The sequence below is a fragment of the Monodelphis domestica genome, chromosome 7 (genome assembly GCF_027887165.1).
Source record: "Monodelphis domestica isolate mMonDom1 chromosome 7, mMonDom1.pri, whole genome shotgun sequence".
In the NCBI taxonomy this organism is placed as follows: domain Eukaryota; kingdom Metazoa; phylum Chordata; class Mammalia; order Didelphimorphia; family Didelphidae; genus Monodelphis; species Monodelphis domestica.
In genome coordinates, this window is record NC_077233.1 from 257,644,449 (window position 1) to 257,671,926 (window position 27,478).

Sequence of the window (27,478 nt, forward strand, 5' to 3'; positions counted from 1 at the left end):
TCGTTGGTAAACACCCTTATAGAGGCAGGTGCCAACAGAGACCATCTATCCCCAGTTTTCAGCTAACAATTCCTTCACTATACCAAATAAGGGTTGTGAGTCATTGGGTCCCTTTTCTGCAGATAGAAGCTGAAAACTGAATGCAAATAATAACAAATTTTTGCCCTGCAAACAGAAATTATTAATATATTCTTATCTACTCCTCAATGATCAAGCAGCAACAAATAACTCTTTTTCTGGCTTTCTGATCACGGGAGGAAGGATGCAGTGATATCTGATGTTAGTGGAATAACTCTGAATTTGCACTTAGATTTGCCTAACTTGCTTAATTAAATGGAAACCTGTTGTGTTTATTTTATATGCTTCACTCTAGCTGGACCTGCTGCCTCATGGCTATTTCCTATATAAGGTGGGGTGGAGGGAAGCAGGGTCTACTTCATTGTTTGAACTGTTTTAAGCTGAAAAAAAGGAATCAGTTATAATCTGCAGGCTCTCCAGAGGCTTTGCTTATATACTCAGACTCAGGACCACCAGCAGTCTCCTCCTGGGCTCCTAGATGCATCGTGTCAAGAAAGGGAGCTCTTTCTTACCCAGATGTAAAGAGCTCTCTCTCTCTCTCTCTTTAACTCTTTCTTTAATTCTTTGGCCAGTATAAGTTATCATCCTTGAACTGGGGATGGGGAGGAAACAGATATTAAATAGACATTTCCTAATTGCTATTCTTACCTCTTAGAAATTGTTATGCCTATCTTGGGTGAATTTTCCTAATTATAAGCCGGTATAGATTAGCCACTGGAAAAACACGGTTAGCAGAATATATTATGCTTGTCTTTTATCTTCAGGTGAGATAGTGTATAGAGCACTAGGTCTGGAATCAGGAAGGCCTGAGTTCAATTCAGTCTCGGACATCTTACTAGCTGTGTGTCCCTGGGCAAGTTGCCTAACCTCTGTCTGCCTCAGTTTCTACAACTATAAAAGGGGATAATGATAGCACCTGTTTCACAGAGTTGTTGTGAAGATCAAATGAGTTACTATTTCCAGCCTACTTGGCACTTGGTAAACATTTAATAAATGCTTATTCTCTTTACCTTCCCATTATGGACTTGCAATTAATTGGCTTACAGAGCTGAGAATTTTAAAAGGAGTTAGGTAAGATGGTTGTAGGAGGTAGAAAGGCACAGGAAAGTATAAATATGGTGGAGAATCATTTACTGTTTTGAAATTCACCCCAAAAGAAATTATTTTCTCCAGTTAACTTGGTATCAACAATAAACTTTGAACAAACTACCTGCTAACCAGAAAATTCATTTAGATCCCATTAATAGTGTCCACAAATTCTCCGTAGAACAACTATAATACTTTGAGGTAGCTATAACAATGATGGAATACATTTCATCAATTTGTAGCTTCATGGAAGTTGATTCAAGTGCTATAAGCCTTTTAAATAAAATACTTCTAATATATGGAACCTCAGCAATCACCCTCTTCCAACACTTGTCTTACAGAGGAGAAAAGTGGAGGGAAGCAAAGTGACTTACTCAGGGTCACACAGTTCATTAGTGGCAGAACACTTAGAAACTAGTTCTCTAAACTTACATTCTTCTTGTTCACTTTACACATTGGTTTAGCAAAACTTTTTTTGTAGCTATGAAGATAAACTTGGGACCGGATCCTAGTCAAATTCTTACCATCCAAATGAAGGTGACGTCCAAGTTGATGAGATTTTACTGTATTTGAAATTAAGAAGATTGAAAACTATAATGGCTAAAGATTAATCCAGAAGCCCACACTAATTGAATTTTTTCAGAAGCTGACTCTTCTAAAAATCACTAGGCAACAATAATGGACAAAATCCATCAATCACACTTTTTATTAAAAAATACAAAATTGAGTCAACCAAAGACTTTAATGGTTCCCTAATTGTGCTCATGTGGCTTAATTGTAAAGCTTAAATAAATTAATGTGATTAAACTCAATAAAAATCTTTTCAGAGGAGATCATCATTCTCATTCATATCATCTCTTTACAGTATTTTTGTGTATAATTAAAACCCTTTTAAAAGTGGATGCCTAATGCAATCAACAGAATATTTCCATGACGCATAGGCTACATCTAAATGCAAATGTCAAGAATGTCTTAGGTAAACTTTCCTAATTTTTAATAAATATGGTTTAGCCCCTTAAATGTGCAATTACCATCATATGTCATGCACGTCTTCTTATATTCTTGGAATTAAATTACCTACAGACTTGTACATTTTAAAAGAGAAATTTAGTGTCAAGTAGTGGATAGAGTTGGGGAGACCTATGTTCAAATCCCGCTTATTCACTTAGTCAACCCAAAGCAAGTCATTGGACTATTCTTAATTTGGGTTTTCTCATCTATAAATTCAAACTATTTTAATTATTATTTTTATTTTTTAATTATTATTGTTTTAATAACAAATGGGATAATACATGCAAAGTGCTTAGCAAACATTAAAGTTCTGTGTAAATATGAATTATTATTATTATTATTGGAGGCAGAGGACCTGGGTTCATACCCTACTTGTGATCTTGGTCAAGTCATTTCACCTCTATGCATTATCTGCAAAATGAGGATAATGGACCAGATGAAATATTGATTGGACTGGATGATCTCAAAGGTTCCTTCCTATTCTTGCTCCTGTTCATTCCCTCATTCTACTAATATTTTTTAGTGGCTACAATATGCAAAACAACGGACATCATCAAGGTCTAGATACCAAATTTCATAACATATGTAGACATATCCTAAATTTTTAATATTAAAATGGCAAATTCTGATTTCACTGAATAGCCACAGTGCCAAAGTCTTTTTCTTTCTGCTCATTTTCTAATATAATCCCTGTTTGAAAGGCAGAAAGGAGGAGAATAAATGGGAAAAGATTCCTCTCCCTTTAAACCCCCCCAATAGTTTTTTCTCAGTTTTTTTTATATTTGAAACTCTAATAGTGATATTTTGACATCAAAAAAGAAATTCTTTTCCTTTCTTTGTTTCAATTCTATTTATTCATATCCTACTATGGAATAAAACTGGACCACCATGATATCAATGCTGGCTAATAATTATTTGTCTTCCATTTAAACCATAAGGTGTAAATTTGCTAGGGGAAAAAGCAGCTCTTGACAGTTAATCTCCTTGTGTGTCAAAAGCCTGAGTTTACTGCACTGGATAATTTCCCTAGGGAATGGTTCTGGCTCATGTCTGGAGAGAGGCAATAAAAGAGCCCTGAATCAAGGAGAATAGGTTTATATGGCAACTTTAGGGAGCAAAAGCATAGAATCAAATGAGGATTCCTTTCCATCCATAACTTTTTTATCATAATTTGGTTGTCAGTGACATTTTCCTGAACGTGTACTTAATAATAATCATAACTAGTATTTATAAAGTACTTTGGGGTTTTCATCCCACTATATATTATCTCAGTTGAGGCTGTGAAGACCACAACCCACTTAATTGTAATAGTAATAGTTGTGATAGTAATAGCAATATTACTGTCCCCATTTTATAGATTAGAAAACCGAGTCTCAGGGACTTCAAAGAACCACACAGTTAGCAAATGGTTGGGATAGGATTTGAGTTCAGATTTTCCTGACTCTGATCTAACACTTCAGTAACTCTGCCACCTAGTTGCTTCATTTTATATAAATTAAAGAGAAGAATAGCTGCACTTAGGGGTTTCAGGAATGTAATATGGTGCTTGTTCTTGTATGTAATTTTGCCAAAATATTGTGTTACTAAGAAAAATCTAGAAATAACCTATATGTTGTCTATATAAGCTCTAAGGATCCTTATGCCAACTTCTACTCTCTCAGCCAAGGCTCAAGCCCTGAAACAATGCTACATTCCCCCTAATGGTTCACAAGGATACCCCTGAGGAGTTAGTAGTGATTCAGATTACTTCCTATTTGTCCTGCTCCAATTAAATTCCAATTTTTCAAAGAAAGGTTTGAGGTTTCCTTTATTTGAAGGAAATAAAATGTTTGATGCCATATCTTTTCTGGAGAAAATGCAAAAGTGGATTAATTTAGCTATAGGCACAAGTTCAGACGAGGCAACTTCAAAAACATGTGGAACAGGGCAGGAGCAGGACAGCTGGGTAGTAAATTAATAGGACGCCTGGTCTGGAATAAGGACTTAGTTCAAATCTGGCCTCAGACACTTCTTAGCTTATCGTCCTGGGCAAGTCACTTAACCCTAATTGCCTAGTTCTTATCACTCTTCTGTCTTAAAATTGATACTACAGAAGCTAAGGGTTATTAAAAATAAAATTTAGGGCATCTGGAGGGTTTTTGTGGATAGAGAGTTAGGTATGGAGATGGGAGATTTGGGGGTTCAAATCTGGCTTCAGATACTTCCTATCTGTGTGACCCTGGGCAAGTCACTTAGCCCCAGTTGCCTAGCCCTTACTGCTCTTCTGCCTTGGAACCAATACTTAGTATTGATTCTATGACAGAAAGAAAGATGTTTGTTTTTTTTAATAATTGAAATGGGCCCAAAATCCTCAAAAAAAAATAAAGAAGTTGATAGCACCCTACCTTGCTTTGCTCCATGGCAAGCACAGCCTATCAGTCATAGTATTTTCATTTTCACAATTCCTGGGAGAAGAGAAAGTAAACCTAACTCAGAGAGCCAAGCCCCATACCAATGCACCATATTTGGTGTACGGATCCAGTAACCTTCCATTAGAAGTTACTTTTCTCATATGATAGAGAAGGTCCCCACTCAAGGTCCATCACATGTTCAACTTATCTAATTGATAGGAAATTCCATTTTTAACATGAGAGGCTTGAGTACAAGGAGCAACTAAAACAGAATTCTCTATGTTCTAAACTGAACTTAAAATATGGCTTTTATCGGGTCATGAAAAGGTATCTCAGGTTAATTTTATTACTCATAAGAAATAAATACAAATGATGACTTCTTCAAAATGATGATGTCCAGATAACCTGATGTAATGACCAGCCACTCTCTACTGATATTTCCAATTATATTCTAACCCTTGTGTTAGGGATATTATGACCTGGAACTGCATTGCTAACTTGGTATATGAAACCAGAGAACATCCTATAAAAATAATAATGGTATTCATAAAGTATTTGAAGGTTTGCAAAGCATTTTGCCTATGTTTTGCCTATCATTTGATCCTCATGATAACCCCTGAGATGGACACTATTATTATTCTATGATTCTATTCTATTCTGTTACAAATGAGGAAAGTGAGTCTGAGAAATAGCAAGTAACTTACCCAGTACAACAGTTGGCAGAGGTCTGAGATGAGATTAGAACCCAGGTCTTCCTGAGACCAAGTTCTACATGTTAGCCAGTGGTGTACTCCCTAACCGACTACTGTATTATACAATATACACAGAGCTAAAATCCCTGAAATTCAATGTTAGTTTAAAGACAGTTAATGTATCATAACTCAGTATCAATAAATTAACATGAAGAATATGGCATTTTCCCAAAGAATTCCTTTTTTTTAACCCTTCCCCTCTGCCTTGGGATCAATATTATTGGTTCCAAAGAAGAAGGATTAAGAGCTAGTGTGAAAATAAAATAGTGAGTTATAAAAATAAAGTATTTAGATGGAAAAACGGTTCCAATATAGGTTAAAGACTGTTCAAAACTGTTTAACTAACCAATCAGATTCAAACTGTTTGGATACTTTTGATAGACATAATCAAAAGTATCCTCAGTGATGAAGTGAAGCTCAAATGTGACCTTCCCTTCAGGGCCAGGCGTAAGGATGCTAAAGAGACTCTTATTATAAACATAAAATGTTTATTGAAATATATAAGGATAAATAAAGGATTTCTAATTCTAAGGGATTCTAAATCCACCCAAATAAACTCCCTGGTTCTGCAGGGAACACTCCTCCCTGATCTTACTAACCCAAATTTATACTATCTAAATAAAAACTACCACTATTATCCTTATAAATTTTAATTTCACCTTCAAATTATAAAATAGCAAAGGCTACCTGGTTGAGTCTCAACAAGAATCAAAATCCTTAACAGACTCAGAGTCCAAACCAAAGACCAGGTTTTTCTTTGGTCTTCTCAGAGTTGAACAATTTATAAAAACCACAATAGATATTCAACAGAGTTTCCCAAGTTGGGAAAGGAAAACACTGAGCTTCAGGTCTTTCCCTCAGACAGAGAGAGAGGCAAAGAGGTTACCTCCTCCAGCCCTGAGAGAGAGTCTCTGAGAGTGTGTTTCTGCCAACTGCCAGAGAGCAACAAAACCTGCCAGAGAGAGTAATTGACATAGGAAAAGGTTGTAACTGTCACATCTGAAATTAACACGTTCTCTCAGCTCTGCTTCAAACTCCAGTTCTTTTCTCAAGCCAGCCACTCTACTTCTTATCTCTAAACTAATAAAACAATACTTATTTTCTAATATCATCCTTACAGTAGGCAGTTGGAGTTAAGTGATTTACCCTGGGTCATACAGCTTGGAAGTATCTGAAACCAAATTTGAACCTAGATCCTCTTCCCCCCACCCCCAGGTCTAACTCTCTATCCACTGAGCCACCCAGCTGCCCTGGCTCATAGAATTTTATAATGAAGATATTTTCCTAAGTATCATCCTGGAAAAAGTATCTATTCATAATAATGATAGGTGGAAACTAGGTGACTCCATGAATTGAGAGTCAGGTACAAAGAAGGGATGTTCTGGTCCAGATACTTCTTAGCTGTGTAACCCTTGGTAAGTCACTTATGCCCATTGCCAACCCCTACTGCTCTTCTGCCTTAGAATCAATCCATAGTATTGATTCTAAGATGAAAGGTAAAGGTTTTAAATATATATATGGTTTGCAGTTGGCTCAGTGGACAGAGAGCCAGGTCTAGAGCCAGGGTTGAAATGTGATCTCAGATACTTCCCAGCTATGTGACCCTGGGCAAGTCACTTAACCCCCCCATTGCCTAGCCCTTATCACTCAGTATTGACTCTAAGATGGAATATAGAGGAGGGGGGTTAATAGTAATAGTAGCTTAAATTTTATAAAATTCTTTAAGGTTTACAAAGTGCTTTACACATATATTTTCTTTTCCCATTCTCGCAACAACCCTGTGAAGTAAATGCTATAATTTTCCCAATTTTACTGATGGAATCAAGGTCAAGAAAAAATGTATAACGTTCCTAGGGTCTCATAAGGGTCTGGTAGGATTAGAACTCATGTCTTACTGATACCAAGTTCAACAACACACCCTGTTAAGTAATTAATATCTTGTAATTCTCCTACCACCACCCAACCCAAGAAGCAAAGATACAGAAACACCCACATTCATTTCTCTTGAAATTAGTGCTTGAATGGAACACAGGATAAGCTATTGATTTGCCTCTCTGATTGGTTTTGCCTTTTCCTCTTTTATAGTCACCTACTGCCATGGACAAGGATGAACAAACTCTAACGGTAGGAAGCAATGCCTGTGTTTATATCTGCACGCCTTCCTACAGAGAATGGGGAGTTGGGGTGGGAATGAGAGTGGGAGGAAAGAGGGAATTGATGGGCATGACAAATTGTCCCTATCCTCGGATATGTCGAAGTTTTAATCTGCTAGTGGGTTTTTGTAAGATGCTCTACAATTAGAGATAATTGCATTCCAGCATAAACTGACAAATTATTCAAGCTACTAGGTTTCAAAAAAGTTGTCATCTTCACTTTTGTTTGGCATGAATTTTCTTGGGAATTGAAATAACAAAATACTTCCTAAATAAATCCCAGGAGTGTGATGCTGGTATTTAGGGACTGTTATGGGATCTGTTCCTTCTATTTGATACATAAGGAAGCAATCTGCCTTCTACGTCTCAAAATCTGCAAGCATCTTTTCAGGGAGGTAGTTTTTCCTGGGCACATTATTAGGGGAATTTTCAATTCTATTGGCATCATTCCTATTCAGAAAAAGTTCTTTTCGAAGCCACCTTTTTTGAATAGTTATGTGTGCATTAGTGGATCCTACAATAAAAGGGAATAAGAACAAGGTTTTTACACACACACAAACAAACATCTCGAAGAGCATTAGAGGGAAAGATTCTATATGACAAAACTCTATGTCCGTCTAGTTAACTCTATTTTGTGGATTGTTGATCTGTTTTTGAAAGATGTCCTGCCAAAAATACTCTTTCAAATCCCTATCCACCTAGCAAATAACTTTATAAAGAAATATTTGTATTATGGGCATTGAGGGGAGAGATCTTCACATTTATTTCGTTTAGACATAAACAACAATTAGGCTTCAGTTCCCGGCACCATTTCCAAAGTCGAACGTGCCAACTACCTTCATTTGAAAATAATCCTCACCAAAACCAAATAGCCCCAGAAAAGACTCAAGAGTTTCAAAGGGAAAGCAGTCATCGTAGAGACCAATACACGTATATGACACCTTGTACTTCGTCCTATTACATTCAAAACACTTGTTTCACTTATAATTCACTCCTGAAAAATACTCACCAAAACCAAATAGCCCCAGAAAAGACTCAAGAGTTTCGAAGGGAAAACAGTCATCGTAGAGACCAACACACGTATATGACACCTTGTACTTCGTCCTATTACATTCAAAACACTTGTTTCACTTATAATTCACTCCTGAAAAATACTCACCAAAACCAAATAGCCCCAGAAAAGACTCAAGAGTTTGGAAGGGAAAGAAGTCAGTGTAAAGACAGATACATATACCTGACACCTTGTACCTTGTCCTGATGCGTTCAAAACACTTGCCTTCACTTGATAATTCACTACTGAGAAACCTCTTTGGTCTCTAAGAGCTCATGAAAACTGAAAATGTCGTTTCCAGTAATATAGTCATTATGACAAAATTCCACTACCTAGAAAGCATTTGGATGTCCTGTGGAGTTTGATATAATGGCATTTTAGATAAGCCGGGCTACATAAGGGCTTCACATAGAGTATGGGGAGGCTTGGAGGAAGTGCTTTATTTTCACCTGACAACAGTTGCATCAATCTTTTCTTCTAAAGGTCAGTTAAACATGGAACTTCCTACTTTATCTTAGATTTTTACCTGAAAAAACCTAACTTTAGTCACTATAGATACCTACCTTCCTTTCTTATTTATTACAATAATCTCTACAATGGCAAAAGCATTACCAAAGGACACCCATAAAGGCAGAAGGTGATTATGGTACAGACAACATGATTTTGTTCATGCTTAGGAGCAAAAAAAAAATCCTGTAAATTTTATTTTTGAAGAAAAAGAAAAACAATTTGGAATGTTCTTTTTTCTTTTAATTTAAACCCTTATCTTCCTGTCTTAGAATCAATATTATATCATTTCCAACTTAGGTTAGTTTCAAGGCAGAAGAGCAGTAGTGGTTAGACAATTGGGATTAAGTGACTTGTCCAAGGTCACATAGCTAAGAAGTGTCTGAGGCCATATTTGAATCCAAGATCTCTCATCTTTAGACTTGGCTTACCATGCACTGAGCCACCTAGCTGCCCCTGGAAAGCGACTTCTTTAATTCTTCATGAAGTCTAAATGACTTTCCTTTAGCCCAATCCCTCTTAATTCTAGTTCTTTCCCTCTGTTAATTATTTTCTGTTTTTCATATATAGTTTTTTGTATATATTCATTTGCTTATTGTCTCCTCCATTAGATTGTAAACTCCTTGAGATCAGGGATGGTTTTTTGCCCCTTTCTATATCCCCAAAGCTAAGCACAATGCCTGGCACATAGTAGACATGTGATAATTGTTTACTGACTGACTTAAGTAATATTATTTAGTAAGACTCATAAATCTACAGCTGTAAAAGACCTCAGAGGCCATCAAGTCCTACCTTTTCATTTTACAGATGAAGAAACTGAAACTTAATGAGATAAGTGACTTGCCCATCATGGCATAGGTGATAAGTGTTTGAAGTGATTTTTTTAAAACCCTTACCTTCCATCTTGGAGTCAATACTGTATATTGGCTCCAAGGCAGAAGAGTGGTAAGGGCTAGGCAATGGGGGTTAAATGACTTGACCAGGGTCACACAGCTAAGAAGTGTCTGAGGCCAGATTTGAACCCAGGACCTCCTGTCTCTAGGCCTGACTCGCAATACATTGAGCCACCCAGCTGCCCCCAACTTGAGACAATTTTTGAACATACAGTCAAGGATTCCACAGCCTGTACTATGCTGTTTCCTGGCCCTAGTTCAATGTCCTTTGTACAGAAATGGCTCCCATTTAATTTAATTAACAAGCACCTATTAAATCCTGCTATGTGTCAGGCACTTTTTTAGGTCCCACATATATAAGTACAAGAATGAAACAGTCTTTGACCTCAAGGAGCTTACATTCAATCAATGGAGATAACAAGTAAAAATATAAGTAGATCCAAAATACATACCAAAAAAAAATATTCAAGGTAATTTTGTAGTGGAGGAGTGAGTGGCTCAGTATATCATGGAAATTCCCATGTTCTTGCAATGAGCCTTGAAGAAAACTAAGGAGTCAGCTGATATTCTCTGAATATTCACTCTAATTTGATGTCCTTAGGCTGGTGTTTTCAACCAAAAGGGCAATCTTCCACATTGGCATTGAAAAAGCACTTTGAGAACATTTGGAACAAGAACATGGGGACCATGTGGTAGCGATAAGTGACAAGGAGTCCAATTAAGCAATCAACTGATAAACATTTATTGAGCTCCTACTATACACCAGGCACAGATCAGAAGAAATGTGAATTAATGGATTAGATAAGTGATAACTAGCTTTAAGGAAGTGTGGTAATGGATTTAATAGTTTAGATTGCTGGACCTGGAATCATAACGATTTGGATCTGTAAAAATAATAAAGCAATAAATGAATTATGGGTTTTAAACTGATTTGATACTCTGCTTGTTGTGTCTACAAAGTATCTTTAGCTTATATCAGTGAAATGAAGCCCATAAGTGAACTTCTCTTCAGGGCCAGGCACAAGGCCTCTAAGGAGACTCTTGTTATAAAAATAAACTATTTATTGAAATAAGGATAAAAAGTATTTCTTACTCTAAGGGATTCTAACTCCACCCAAATAAAACTCCCTGGTTCCACAAGAAACTGCTTCTCCTGTTTCTTCGGGCTACACTGATCCTTCCTCATCTGACTAACCCAAATTTTTACTATTCTAAATAAACTAACACCATTATCCTTATAATTCATAACTTTGTCTCCAAGTTCTAAAAACAGCAAAGGCTAGCCTCAGACAGTGAGAGAGAGAGAAAAAAAAATGTTACCTCCTCCAAGCCCTCAGAGAGAGAGTGTGTGACTCTGCCAACTGCCAGAGACCAAAGGCCACACCCAGAGAGAAACTCACAGAAAAACCCTTAGATTTGAAACTGATACTGTTTAAGCTCTGTTTGAAACTCCAATTCTTTCTCAAGACAGCTTCTCTACTTTTTATTTCTAAACTAATAAAATAAGACTTAATTTCTAATATCATCCTTATAATTTCCCCCCTTCAAGCATATAGAGAGATAAAAAAATCTCCCCATAAACTCGCTATCCTATGTCATTCTAAAGCTATACCTAACCTTATTATTATGTTTCCCAAAATAGTCTTAATCTTACATTTATCCTACTCTTATTGCTACACCTTATCTATGCTAACCTGCACTAGAGATATAAATCAAAGAAAAAAATTTAAATGAAAACAAATAATCAATGAAAACATACTTACACAAATGCAAGTGCAAAAAATACAATTACAGAAATTCAAAATGCAAAATGTAAACTTTTGAAAAACTTTTATAACAAAATACAGTTACAAAAGTTCAAATCCTACCTGAGACATGTATTAAGTGTGTAACCCAAGGTGAGTTACAATCTCTATTTTTCGAGGCAGCTAGTGAGTAGAGTGCTAAACCTGGAGTCAGGAAGACCCAAGTTCGAATCTGACCTCTAAATACTTACTATCTCAGTGACCCTGGGTAAGCCAAACAGAATTTACCTCTGCTTGCCTCTGTTTCTTCAACTGTAAAAATGGGGATAAGAATAGGCATACTTAAGAAAGAGTTTTTTTAAATCATATATAATCACTAAATATAAATAAAAATAAAATGAGGGAGTTGGACTCAGTGACAGGTAAGGTCCCCTTCTACCTCTCAGTCTATGATCTTATTCCTGATTTTCTCATCGAGATGAAATATGTTGGGGTACGGCTGCCTTTCTTCCACTGACTAGATCCTTTCTTCGTCTCTCCATTCAGACTAAGCCACGGCTCCAGAGAGGTGGTAGCTCTGCATCTCTGCATAATAGTCTGATGAGGAACAGCATCTTCCAGCTCATGATTCATACCCTTGACCCACTTGCTGAAGGTAAATACCAAGATTGTTTTTTTAAGTTTCCATAGCACTAAACAAACAATAAAGTCCATCTTTTCACAAAATTCTTATTCATGCTTACCTTACTGAATGATATCATAGTATCCTAGTCTGGTCTTCCCCAAGGGACTCTCTAGCTCCAGCTCTCTTGCCCTGTTCAAGAGTCATTCCTTTGCCTTGGAGTGATTTCCCCCTGCCCCTCTTGTATTATTAGTAATAACTGTAGCCAGTGTACTAAGTCACTCTCCTACCCCCTGTCTTTTTTTAAACCCTTACCTTCCATCTTAGAATCAATATTGTATAATCCAAGGCAGAAGGGTGGTAAGGGCTGGGCAATGGGGGTGAAGTGACTTGCCCAGGGTCACACAGCTAGCAAGTGTCTGGGGTCACATTTGAACTTAGGACCTCTCCTCTCTAGGTATGGCTCTCAAACCACCTAGTTGTCCCCTCCTACCCCTTGTCTTGAATAAAGTTTGTGTTGATGCAAAGAAGATCGCAAGGATGAACATTCCCTGTTTCTTCTTTCTGAGGTTTCCAAAGGAAGTTAAATGTAAATAAGAATTAACTCTGTGCTTTTAATTTTGATGAATCCTTGATCTCCAGTCATGTGGGGTGACCCCCTCTACTTATTCACCATCCTTCCATAGTAAGACTTTTTTTTACTATATTGGGACCATTTTTTAAGGAAAAAAAAAACAACTTGGAAATTTTATCCCCTTGACTCCCATTGAACTCTAGAAGGCTTCTCTTTCTTGTGTGATTCTTTAAACTCTTTGTAGAAGATACAGCCTTCATCAACATGCCAGAGGCTGTTTTCTTGTTCTTTTACTATCTCAGGGACACCAGTGTAGCACTTCAAGATATGTGTATGCCATTCTCTGTATGATCTCATCAATGGCAGTATTCCTTCCATCAGTTCAGATCCTAGCTCATCCATGTCATCAGGTAATGATGATAACTGAACCTACATCACATCACCTACATCAGAACTTAGGGAAAAAAGATGCCAGGGCTTGTGTCCTCTAAATGGACATGATTGGAGACAGCTAGGTGTCTTAGTGGATTAAGAGCCAGGCTGAGAGACCTGGGTTAAACTATAACCTCAGACACTTCCTAACTGTGTGACCCTGGGCAAGTCACTTAACCCCATTGCCTAGCCCTTACTGCTCTTCTGCCTTGGAACCCAAACACAGTATTAACTCTAGGATGGGAGGTAAGAGTTTTAAATAAATAAATAAATAAATAGATGGATATGATCAATTATTAAATAATGGTGTTTATAATAAAATGGTATTCTTATTTTGGTAATAACTACTTCTAGAAAAGATGATTTAGCCACTTAGGATGATAAAGTTAGGGCTAAAAGGTAACCTGGGGATCACCTAAGTCAGCTCTCTCATTTTATAATTGTAGAAATGGAGTCTGGGGAAATTAAGAGATTGTGACTTGCTCAATATTAAGGGCTAATTAAATTATTTGTTGTTTAGTCTTTTCAGTTGTGTCCAACTCTGTATGACCCCATTTGGGGCTTTCTTGGCAAAGATACTAGAGTGGTTTGCCATTTCCTTCTCCAAATGAAATTATTAACTATTTAATAATTAACTAATTATTAATGAAAAAAATAACTTGCATTTATATAGAACTTTAAGAATTTGAAAAGTACTTTACAGATATTATCTCATTTGCTCCTCACAATGACCTTGAGAAATAAGTGCTACTATTATCCTCATTTTAGAAATAATGAAACTGAGGTAGACAGAAGTTTCTGGCCCGGGGTTGCACAGCTACCAAATATCTGAGGTTAAATATGAACTCAGGTCTTTCTGACAACTCACCATCTAGCACTTTATTCACTGTACCTCCTAATGATAGAGCTAGACTATATTTCAATCCATGTTACCAGACTCCAAGGGCATTTAGGTGGCACAGTGGGTAGAGCACTGGGCAGAGTCAAGAGGACTTCTATTCAATATGACCTCAGACACTTACTGCTGTGTGACCCTAGGCAAGTCACTTAATCCCATTTGCCTTGGTTTCTTCATCTGTAAAATAAAGTTGGAAAAGGAAAGAGCAAACTATTCCAGTACCTTTGCCAAGAAACCCCCAAATGGGGTCACAAAGAGTCAGAAATGACTGAAATGACTAAACAACAACAATCCCTGGCTCCAAATCTAGTAGTCTTTGCCCTTTCCTCAAGAGTCATTTTGTCACAAATCATAAATAAACTCAGAGATCTCAAGCTAGAAGGTACCTGAGAGACCATGTAGTCCAATATCTTCATTTTACAATTGAGGGAAATTTGGCCCAGGAAAAATAAATCCTTTGCTGTAAATCACACAAATGATAAGCATCAGAGGCAGGATTTGAACTCATGTATGCCAACTCTAGAGTCAATGTTTTATTTTGTTTTGAAACCCTTATTTTCATATCAATTCTAAGGCAGAAGAGTGGCAAATGCTAGGCAATAAGGGTTAAGTGACTTACCCAGAGGAGTGTCTTCATCTATATTTGAACCTTCCAAGCCCAGACCACTGTGCTACCTCACTGCCCCAAATGTTCTTTCTACAATACCACACAACCTTCAGTCCGTTTCTCAGATGCTGTCAGGATGATGGGGACAAATGAAAAACCAGCGTGATTCAGTTCTTGGGTTCTACTACAAACAAGGTTGTGGGGAACCCTTTTTAGTATGAAGGCAAGGTCCTGACCTCTTCCTTCTCTCTTCCCCATCCACCCTCAAAAAAGCTCGGGCTTTTTCCAACCTTTGTCTTCTTCCTGGTGTTCCCAAAATCCATTCTTGAGATAACAAGGCAAGGTGTTCATGTGTGCCCAGCTTAAACAGCATCTGTAATGCCATTCTGCAGATCACTGCCAACGTGGCTTAACAGATCTGAATTTCTCTGTGGGTTTTTGGCTTGTTTTGAGACAAAGCAGGACCTAAATCTGAGATGATTGTGACTCAGAGTTGGCCCATTAGTGCTTTTTTCCAGAAACACCTGGTGCTTGTTTGAGCCTTGCTGTAATTAAACTGTTTATCCCTGTTGCAGCGAGATGTGCCTTCTGAATCCATGCTGCTGCTTTCAAGGTTAAATCTCTTCCCGAAAGATGTGAAGGGCTCCAGTGGTCTGAATCACAGAGAATGCTGGGAGCCATAATCATTTCAGGACTTGAGTGATTAGGAAATATGTAAAGCACTTTAATATTTTTAAATTGCTCTATAGCACAGTTGGCAAGGAAACAGATTGTTCTGTTATTTTTCTCCAAACTGCAATCATTTTTCATTCTCCCCCAAAATAAATACTCAAACCCACACCTCTCCAAAATAGGAATCTATTTTTTGGTTCCAATCTAATCACTTGAGTTCGCACTCCCCAGTGGGGGGGGGGGGAGTCTCCCTTTAACAGGGCCTATCATGCTAGTCACTTTACAAAGTCTTCATAAAAGTTGATAGTGTGAACTCTCTCCCTCTGCTCTCTCTCTCCCCCCCTCTCCCTTCTCTCTCTCTTTTTCACACACACACACACACACACACACATTAACACCCCTCATTACTTCAAAATACTATGCATATACTGTTTGGGGTGATATCTTGATTCAACTCTCAATTCCTGTCATAGGAACTGATTTCATTTGAGAGTATATTATGGCACTACAAACTTGTAGGACACAGTCAACCTCTGTAATTTTAAAAGATTTTGTTTTAAGTTTAAAGAAAAAATGGAGGAAGTTTAATGTAGAGAGAAGACTCAGAAGGCGCATGATAACTATCTTCACATAGTTGAAAGGCTGGCAATCAGAAAAGATTTTCTTTTGTTTTGTTTCTTCAGAAAAGGATGGGGTTTTTTTGGACCCCAAAGGGTAGAAGTAAGGGCAAGAGGTAAACGTTACCAAAAGACAAATTAAGAGAATTTTGGTTCAAGAAAGATTTCAGAAAAAAAGTTCCTAATACCTTTATTTGTCCAAAAGAAGAATGGGTTTTCTCAGAAGGTAGTGAGTTCCTCCATAATGGAGGTCTTCAAATGGTCACTTGTCAGAGATTTTTATAGAGGAAATATTTGTTCGGGCATGGTAGGACAAGATCATCTCTGAAGTCACAACTCTGAAACTGATTCTTTATCTGATATGAATATTGATTGAGTCAAATTTAAAACTAACCTAAGAGAAAAAGGAAATATTTATCTCCATGCATCTTCTGTCTAATTTTTCAAGTCCAGAAACGCTTGGCAACTCTTTACTGAAATCTGCAGCTAGTTCATAGATCCTCTCCTAATTGAGCCAATACTGGTTAGGAGTCCTATATGCTATGGCATGAGCTCTGTATTTACTCTACCAAGTTCCCCTGAAACTGGAAGGCTAGCTCCCCAAAAAGCAATCATTACTTCTTTCCCTCAGGGTTCTGGGGAATTTTGATCTGTAGATGGTCAAAGCCCCCTAAGGTGATATGTTTTTTCTAATGTTCTAATTCATGAGCCCCCACTGGTGTTCTTCTCCCTCCCTAATAACATTATTACTTCATGATTAATCAATTGATATCAATTAGTCAGTCAGATACAATTAGCTTTTAAAAAAAGAGGTATTTAATAAGCCAGTATATAGTAAGAAAAGTTGATACAAAACACCTACAAGAATATGACACACTGTAGGGAACTGAATGGGGGCTTAAGTTTAAAGAGCACAAGGGACAACATGGTAATATATAGTTTCCAGTTGATTGAAGTCCCATTCTCCCCTTGGTGGGGTTCTCATCAAGTTGCCCTTGGGTGCTGTCCAGTTTTTCCTGTAGGCTCCTAATCGAGTCTCAAAGCTGCATTTTCTCAGTATGCCTAGTTTGTCCTTGACTCAAAGGATAAATACTACCACATTCACTGCTATTCTGGGGTCCTTACTAGGACCCCAAAGAAAAAGGCCCTAAATTCTTGCTCTCCAAAGTTCACAAGGTTCTCTTCTGGTCAAGGGTTATTCCTCTCCCCTGATTCCTCTTGGGGACATAGCCAGAACTGGCCTCTCCTTGCTCATCACTGGAATCTCTTGGATTATGAACTGATTTACCATTTTATATAAAACTGAACTGATGTGACTAAGTTTCTTCAACCAATATCAACACACTGCCTGTGAAGCTTCATTCCATTTCACCTAATGGCTTTCTAGGACCTCCTGTCTAATGCTGTTGATTAATTGATTGCTTCGATAAGATCATATCATTCCATTAAACTTGTTACTTTTAAGCAGGGTGGTATTTCATTGAATCATTTGACATTTACCTTCCTATGTTTTGTTGGAGGGTAAAGCAAATAATAATGATGATGATGACAATAATTTCCCTCAGTTAAGGTTCAGCACAGATTTATCTAGGCAACCACAAAACTCTTCAAAGTATCAGGATTCTAAATTTTGCCCACTTGGGGAAAAGAAAGGAATCAATTTGAGCAATCCACAAAGCTCTTCAAAGTTGCAGAATTCTGCATTATGCTTACTTTGGAAAAAGAAGACAAATCGGACTGTCTTCGATTCTCTTAAATGCGTAAGGGATGACTTCTGCTTTTTTTTTCTCTTTAAAAGAATGCTGCTAAATGCCCTAGAAAGACTGTTTTTATATTATGTTAAAAAATATAATATCCACAGGCAAGTAATTCCCAATTCTTTTTAACTCAAAGATTTTCTTTGTTATTTGACTAAACTTTAGAGACTTCATTTTAGTTTGGAATTTGGCTTTGATTCAAAAGTTTCAGCTTCATTCCAAACCCTATAATACCATGTCACTGACAAATATTCCTTTATTTCTCATGGCCTAGAATAATGACCAATTTTTGTTCCTCAAAATGCCCCTCTAATTTCTCCTCTTTTTAACCACTCACATTTATTCATTATTCCTTAATTTGACTGCTATATTTTCATAGAAACCATGAAAGGATTCCTGGAGAACAATATTCTAATTATTTAATTATAGCTTCAAATAGTATCAAAAGTGAAGGAAACATTTAAGATAATAAAATTTGCTTTGGCTACAGCTAAGAGGGGACAAATAATTTTTGGGTTTCTACTTACACGTATACATAGACATATTTACTCTTCTCCCACCAGGTCAGAAGGGAAATAGGAGGTGAAAGATCAGACAGGCAAATGGAAAATAGCTTCTTGGGGCAACTAAGTGGCTCAGTGGATAGAGTCAAGCCTAGAGATGAGAGGTTCTGGGTTCAAATGTGACCTCAGACACTTCTTAGCTATGTGACCCTGGGCAAGTCACTTAAGCCTAATTGCCTGACCCTTACCATTCTTCTACCTAGGGATTTAATATCAATTCGCAGGAAGGCAGGAAGGCAGGCAGGAAGGAAGGAAGGAAGGAAGGAAGGAAGGAAGGAAGGAAGGAAGGAAGGAAGGAAGGAAGGAAGGAAGGAAGGAAGGAAGGAAGGAAGGAAGAAAAAATCCACTCCTAGGACTGAGGGTAAATAACTGGGTTTGGGGTGTCTCATCAAGCCCTGGTCTATTGGTTCTACTTACTATTATTTATGACTGTGTCTGGTCTATCCTCTCTTCTTTCCCATCCAGATAGCCTAATAAGCAGGGAGAGGTCCTGGCCAATATGGATGCTGGCCAATATGGACCCTCCAAGAAGTGGTTTTTCTCTTTTGTCAGTCTATCCACCTGACTACTCAAGTTTCTCCATGGCAGTGCTTTCAAAGTCAAAAGCCATAGGAAATAAAGAATCAATCAATCAATGAACATCTGTTAAATGTTTGTTAAGCCTATGAGCTGTGCTAAACTGTGGAGATATAAAAACAAAGCAATTCCGGCTATTGAGGAGCTTACATATGTAAATAGATGCAAGGCATATACAGATAGGACAGATATAAATAGATACAGATTACAAAATAAATCATAAGTCACTTAACCTCTGTCCTACCTCACTTTCTTCATCCATAAAGGGGGGACAATAATAACACTTACCTTTTAGAGTTATTGTGAAGATAAAATAAGATAATATTTGGAAAGTGCTTTGAAAATCTTAAAGTGTTACATGAATACTGTCATTGTTATTTTTAAGAAAAGGAGGGAGGCATTAGAATTTAAAGGGATCATGGAATGGCTTAGTGGATAAATTGGTTCTTGAACAGCATCTTGAAGAAAGTGAGGGTTCTTTGAGGCAAAGGTAAGGAGGGAGTGTATTCCAAGTATGAGCTATATCCAGTGCTATGTATGAAGAACAAAGAGAAGGCTAGTTTGACTGGAGCATAGGGTATGGGAAGAAGAGTATTAATGAAGCTTAGAAGGATAGATTGGGGCCAGCTTGTAAAGAGCTTTCAGGGTCAAAAGAATTTTAAATTCATCCTGGAGACAATAAGGGATCATTGGAATTTATTGAAGAAGGGAATAAGGTGATTAGATGTGTCCTTAAGGAAAACCATTTTGGTAACAATGGGGAAGATAGACTAAAATTATTCAGTCAATATTCAATTAACATTTTTAAACACCTACTATGTAGCAGGCACTGTGCTAAGTACTACTGATACAAAAAGAAGAAAAAGACAATCCCTACCCTAAAGGAGCTCACAATTTAGTAGGGAAGACAATAAGCAAACAAATATGTATATTATGCAGGATAAATAGAAAATAATTAACAGAGAAAAGTTATTGGAATTAAGAGGGATGTGGAAAAGGTTTCCTATGGAGTTTTAGTTAAGACTTGAGGAATCAGGGAAACTAGGAGAGAGAGCGCTTTGAGTACCAAGGAAAGTCAGAGGAAGTGCCCAATGATGAGAGATAGGAGTGTTTTGTTCGTGGAACAGCAAAAAGGCCAGTGTCACTGTACCAAAGATTATGTGTCAGGGAATAAGATGTAAGAAACCTGCAAAGGTAAGAGAGAGCTAGGCTTTGAAAACAAACTGAGGGTTTCATATTTGATTCCAAAGGTGATAGGGAGCCACTGGAGTTTATTGAGTAGGGGGTAACATGATCTATGCTTTAGTAGAATTACCTTGGCAGCTGAGGGGAGAATGAATTAGAGAGCAGGGGAGGAGGGGAGGACTTGAGGCAGGCAGGCCCACCAGCAAGCTATTGAAATAGATATGGAGGGATTTGCTGCGGGGAGATTCATTATAAGGCCAAACAGGATTCCAGGTGAAAGGTGAAGTGAGCCTAAATGAAGATGATGGCTATTGAGTAGAAAAGAGGTCAGATGCAAAAGATATTATAGGGGTAGAAATTGGAGGAGAATAAGGATAGGAGAATAGTGCCAATTCTGTGCCTGGCCAGGTGCTGAGAGCTTTACAAATATTATCTCATTTAATCCTCATAATAACCCTGCGAGGTAGATCAGGTGGAGTGAGAATCAAGAATAAAATCAAAGTTATGCACCTGAGAGTCTGGAAGAATGGAAGTGGCCTCAACATAAATAGTTTGGTGGAAGATAGGTTTGGGGGAAAAGATTATGAAATCTGTTAAGCTTGAGATTTCTCCAAGATGTTATAATGCTTGAAGAGTCCAATAGGCAAGCATCTGGTAATTAGGCTGGAACTCAAGACAAAGATTAAGGCTGGATTTTGTAGATCAGAGAATCACCTGAATAAAGATGATAATTAAACTCATGGGACCTAATGAGGTTATCAAGAGACAGAAAAAAGGAAGGCCCAGGCCTGAGCCTTGGAGGATAAGATGGATAATGAGCCAGCAGAGGAAGGAGCCTGAGAAATAGTGATCACATAGGTAGGAGAAGACACAGGAAAAGAGTAGAGTGACAAAAACTCAGAAAGGAGAGAATAGCTGGGAGGAGAGGGAAGTCAGCATTGCTGGCTAATGCCTACCCACTCATGCACAGAAACTTCCTACATTCAAAGTCTCTGTTATGACAACCCCATGGGGAGAAGAGATACATGCCAAGACAAGGTCTACAATAGGATTATGGATTTAGAGTTATTTAATCAAACCTTATTTATTTAATAAAATTAAACTATTTAATAAAACCCTCACATTTTACATGTACAGAAACTGAAGCAGCTCATTTAGGTAATGAGTTACAGAGCCAGGATTTAAATCCAAGACTTCTGATTCTGCACACACTGTCTATCTAATATTCTACCCACTGTACCACACTTTCTAGTCCTAAAGTGACCAATTAGCAATGCCTGATGTAGCTATTTCTATACTGTCTTGGCACTGCCTAAGATACTGCAATTTGTTGTAGCTCTCTACCCATGCAGACTAATTGCTGTTCAATTCCCTATTACACAGCCCCCCCAAATCTTCCCTCTTTGACTAGCCCAAAAGAATGGTATTGTAAGCAAGTAGGCTATACAGAAGGTTGGCTGATAAGTTTAGCAAAGGTTCAGCTTTTCCTCTTTTTTAGTGAATTATAAGGAGAAAATTGAAAAGAGAAATTCTCTTGCCTAAAGTAAATTCAATTCAGTAAGCATTATTAAGTGCCTACTATGTGCCATATACTGTGCTAAGTGTGAGGGCTACAAATAAGAAAAAAACAATTCCTGCCCTCAAGAAACTTGGAATAATCTGATGGGGGAAGAAAACACATAAAAGGAACCTGGAAAGGAGGGAGTCTTTTTTCAATGATCATGTGGCCTCATGTGTTCTCATAACATTTCTAGAAAATTCTCTCTTACATAAACTCTGGCTCATTTACCAAAGTTGTACTGGATTTAGTCTTAGAGACTTTTCCACTGAGTGGATGTCTTTGTTTTGTTTCTCACCCCAAGGTTTCTCCTGGATACACCAGAATTTGGCTCATGTCTAAGTTTCCACCAAAAGGGGGGGGGGCCTTCAGTTCCCATACAAGCATTCAAGCAAATAAAATATTACAAATAGGACAGGTATTACTTCACCAATCTGAAAAGGAAAAGGAAAGGAAGTTTCCTGGAGGCCACAAATAGTAGAGCTAACCCCCTTTCCCATTCTAGACGTCTTTTGTCTTCAAGGGATTTTTGCAGTTCTCCATTACCTCATATGCACTGCCCTCCCTGTAAAAGTAAAGAATTGGAAGGTGTAAAGGAGTTAACCAATATCACCCTGCTATGATAAGAGCCACCTTTTCAGGGGCTTTTACAGTCTCCACTCAGATTTATAGTGCAAACCCAGGGGCAGAAGCCCATCCAAATATAGAAAGAAGACAAGAGTTGGGTTTTTTTTCCAACCCCATCTTCCTTGATTCTGCCCAGGTCTCTGGATCCATAATGCCAGAAGAAAAAGATCCAGAGTTGCTTCTTCTTTCATATATTATTATAATTGCCCCCTCGGTTTTAGCTCTTTCAGTTCCCAACTTGACCTAGCATAGTTAAGGAACTCTTCCATTTGGCCCAGAAGCTCCTTTGTTGTTGTTGTTTCGTGTCATTCCAAGAGCCCCATGGTTCCCTGATTACATGAGCCTCTTTCCAAGAAATAAAATCTATATCCAGTCCCTCTCTCCTTTCTGATTTCCTCTTTTCCCATCCCTTTTTGAAAGCCAAGCCCAAGGCAAAGCTCAAGTGTTTGGGCACTAAGAAAAATTAACTAGCCATGAATTAAGCCTATGGGGGGGGGGGAGAGGGAGAGAGAGAGAGAGAGAGAGAGAGAGAGAGAGAGAGAGAGAGAGAGAGAGAGAGAGAGAGAGAGAGAGAGAGAGAGAGAGAGCTCATCAGGGGTGCAATTAGGAATTCATAGCAAAATACTACCCTGAATAATGCCAAAAATAGTAAAATTCATGGAGATTCACACATGGCATGAATAAGCAGAGATCACTAATTACAATACTTCTGGGTAAGATAGAATGGACCTCACCATCTCTTCTACTACTATACCCTCCATACCCCTGGGCATTGCTATCTGACCTGCTGAGGCACCCTAATGACCTGTTGATCTTGCTATCCACCCTGCTGCTAACTTAAGTTCTTTCTAGGGGTCCAGATCACTACTTGTACTATTTCCCTAAGTTATAATGTGGGCTCTTTGAGAATAAGGATTGTATCATTTTTCTATTTGTATACCCAGCGCTTGACACATAGTAAGTGAGGGATCAATGTTTTCATTCATTCATTATCAAGGAGAAGAAACTTTTCCTAAGTTGATCTGAATATATCCACTAAAGTACAAGATTCAAAATTTGGTTTTATACCTGGCTCATCATAATAATTTTATTAATTAAAAAGTGATATGTTTACAATTAATAATCATATAAGATGGTCTCAAAAATATTCTATTTTATATCATGCTTTCCCAAAGGGTCTATGATCTAAGCGGACTTTGTCGGCACTTTCAGCAGTTCTGAATATTATGTCTCTACAGTTCCTCTTAACCTTCTTTTTCTTAGTAAATCTTTAGTCTCTTAATGGAGATGATAAAAAAAAGTGATGTCAACCATATTTGTATTGGGAAATATAGACAAAGTTTCCCAGGGGTTATCTAACATCGCATCATCACAGCTTGTCTCTACTGTTGTCACTTCTCAGCTAACACATTTGTGTCACATTAGTTCAAATTGGTCCTTGGAGCCTCCTGTGAACATTTCTCCTGCCTTTCTCAAGGACAATCGCTTTTCCTCATTTAAATATACAGCAGATGTTTTGACATCTTGATATATTCCTTTCCATCACATGGCCGGCTCAGCTCAACTGTGAATGAAAGGATATAGCTTTGGCAAACCGAACTCCCAAACAACTTAATTAAATGAGCCTTTATAAATAAGAACAACAACCAAAAAGCCCATTTTTTCCTAACTAGTCTATTTTCCTTCTGGGTAGTAAATGGATAGTCAGTTAGTTAATATTTAAATCCTACTGGGTATAAACCATTGTAATAGCAATTTTGATTGGAATACAGAAGAATTAAAATACATAGTCTCTGGAATCAATAGGAGAAAAAGGATAACTATATATGGCACAACTAATGGATACTTATGAAGAAATGTTTCTAGATGTTTCAGTGTTTGATTACAGCAGTGTAGATATACTCTCCACCAATGCCCCTCTATACTTTAGGAGACAACTTCATGAGCCACAATGACTAAAAATGAGGCAACTAGGGGGTGCAGTGGATAGTATACCAGGCTGGGAGTCAGGAAGACACATCTTCCAGAGTTCAGATCTTTACTAGCTATTTCACCCTGGGAACGCCATTTAACTCTGTTTAATTCCTTCATCTATAAAAGGAACTGGAGAAGGAAATGGGGAAACCACTCCAATAGCATTGCCAAGAAAACACCAAAAAAGTCATAAAGAGTTAGGCACAACTCAACTAATACAACATGATTAAAAATAGTTATTGCCTCCCACCCAAACTTTTGAGTCTTATCAAATTTAGATAGGCTGGTCATTGGGACAAATAGAAAGAGTGCCCATTACCTTCAACATCTTTATGGTTTTTCCAGCTTAAAACCTGCAAGAGACTACCTTCCATAGGCACAGCCTTCATAATCCCATCACATTGAGGAAATGATGAGAAGATATCCATTAATGAAGCAACTAAAAAGCACTTTACAGAATGACATACACACAATAAGTATACATTAGCACCATAAAAGCTGAGCATCTAAGAGCTGGGAAGGTGTAAGATATATAAATATTTAATATATCTAAATAATCATGTGAAGTCAATCATAGATGGCTTATGAGAGGAAGTAGGTTTTGAAAAAGGGTCAAAGAACATGAACTGAAGAAGGAAAACCAATTATAGATATAGGAAATGGTACAAAACATTGAAAAAGAATTTATTGCTTGCTTAACAAAAAATTTCTCCTTGATGAATAGGTTCATAGCTATTTGTAAAATAGCTCAAAGTGCTCATTGGTTTTCAACTTCTCTTAAAATAATGTTGTTGTGGAGGATAGTTCTTCATAAGTAACTATATTATTTCTCTATATAAATATTACACATGCATTTGGCCTTCAGACTCCCTAATAGTTAACTCTATAAGCTATTAGCTATATTAGAGTTCTAGCTACTTGTGTGTTGGAATTCTTTTTAAACTGTGGTTCAGAAGCCCCCACCTATGAGTTTACTCTTACTAGTCAGCCAGAGGATACACAATTCAAAACAAGGTATATAATGAAAGGAAAGCATTGAATAATAAGTAAAATGTTTATTAAATACTTGCTATGTGCAAAACACTGTGCTATGCTCTGAAAATACAAAAAGAAATATTTGCTGTTCTCAAGGAGTTCATAATCTAATAGAAGAGATAATATATGCAAAAGGACGAGCAATAAAGATGGGCAATAAAATAATAACCCAATATTCCCCACATAAATTTGGAGTTTACTCTCCCACAAATACAACTACCCCTAGAAGAGTAAACATTCATAAGAATCGAGCTTGGGAAACATACACATGGAGAACACATGGGGCCAGGCAACCTACATGGAGGAGCACACACACAGGAAACACATGTAGTCAAAGAAACAATCTACTCATACTTCTCATACCACAAAAGTTGCTGATGTTTTCTGAAAGGATCCTTAAATTACTCTTCATTAGGTTTGACCCCCAATAGGCATCACTCTTTACTATTTTCTGCCAGATATCCAGTCTCCAGTGCTCTCCAGCTATCCACATATCTTCATGGGCACCTGCTACCCTATCTACTCTGGTGGGGGGGGGGGGATGAGAAAGGCAGAGGGGGGTTGATGGGACTATATTTATTAAGTCATTTTCCTGCAGGACATGGCAATTGCTCTTTCAGCCAATGGTAATGAACCACTTTCCCTCAGTAGACGTGCCCTATAAAAACTAGATAACCAGACTGGATTCACATCTGCTCCTTGAATTCTTTTGTCCTCCACTGTCTTCTCTGATTCATGCAGTTCAATTCTCATCTGACTTATAGTCAGAAATCCATTTTATTTCTTGGTTATCATACCCACACCCACCCCACCCCCTGACAGAGAGAAGTATGTATTTTCAGAGCTCTATTTCTTCCACTGGAAAAGGAGCTGAGTAAAACTGTTGTGAGAAAACAGCTTTCAACATCCTCCCTGCCCCCATCATGCTCCTCTGCTCTGTGCAAATCACAGGGGCTGAGCTGGTTGGAGAAGATAGAAAAGGCATTTATGTTACTTCACCCAGCAACAAATTATAGCCTATTTCTTCTTTTGGCCTTTGTACATTCTTCTCCCATTAAAATTGCAGTCCTGGTAAATTATGTGGGGTATATTTAAATATCTTCAAGATACACCATTAGCATCATGTTAAACATCACAAATTAACATATAATCTAGTTGTTGGTAATTATTCTAAGTGAATTACACAGTCACATGATAATATCATGCAGTAAATATAGATTCATGCAGCAAAAAGAATATGTCACAAAATCAAAAACATAAATAACATGCACTTAGAATAAAAGGTGTCATATCATGCATGACTCTCAAATACTCAAGTAGCTCTATGATCTCACTGATCTCGTTATTCACTTCTCTAATGGTGCAACTCAGAAGTTCTCCATTCCCCTCTATCCTGAATGAGTCTTGTCCATATGATCTTCTCAGCAATGTTTACTCAATGGTTTCTGGTTCTTACTTGCTTTCCCTTCACTTTGAAAAGATATCTGTGAAGGAGATGTGCTATTCTTCACATAATAACCTCATCTTCATTTTCACTCGTGCATTTATTTTATGGCATCCTTTACATCAGAGTAAAATATGGCGCATTGATGGAGAGCTGGCCTCAGAGTTAAGAAAACACTGGCTTAAGCCCCACTTCTGCCACGAACTAACTGCAAATTTTTTTACACTCACTGCCCCAGGCAATTCTCTAAGACTATAGGTGGCAGAAAAGGTACCAATCTACATTGATAGAAGCTCTTATCAAAGAGAAGCATCATGATCCTCCTATACCAATACCATCACAGATCTAGATTTCTTTTAAAATCATGATTCTTAACTCCATTTCTCCATAATTTACTGTATATAATACATTTCTGCCAACTTTGATGCAGTTTTCCATTGTTCTCTGGGTGACAGTCATTTTTAATCCTTCAGAGATTAGTGTTTGGTACATCTCTCACAACCATGCAGTAACACAACAACAACAACAAATATTGGGAAGAGGGGAAAGGTGAACAATGTTTAGTTAGAATTTTTTTTACTTACCAAAGGCAATTCAGCCTGCTTTTACTAAATTCTGTACTGTATAGTTAGAAATTCTTGAACCCCTAAAAACTATATTACCCAAAATTC

At 37.6% G+C, this 27,478-nt stretch overlaps 1 protein-coding gene across 6 annotated transcripts in view; it reads left to right on the forward strand.

Annotated features, from left to right (window-relative positions):
- Positions 1–27,478, forward strand: part of SLC24A2 (solute carrier family 24 member 2) — a 341,425-nt gene that overhangs the window by 166,633 nt on the left and 147,314 nt on the right. For 4 of the 6 annotated variants that reach the window (XM_056806669.1, XM_056806671.1, XM_007498057.3 and 1 more), the window contains exons 3-4: positions 7,403–7,441; positions 12,213–12,321. In XM_056806669.1, the coding sequence (XP_056662647.1) occupies positions 7,403–7,441; positions 12,213–12,321 (148 nt within the window). The remainder of the gene's footprint in view (positions 1–7,402; positions 7,442–12,212; positions 12,322–27,478) is intronic. The other 2 variants (XM_056806670.1, XM_056806672.1) reach the window with 1 other exon arrangement.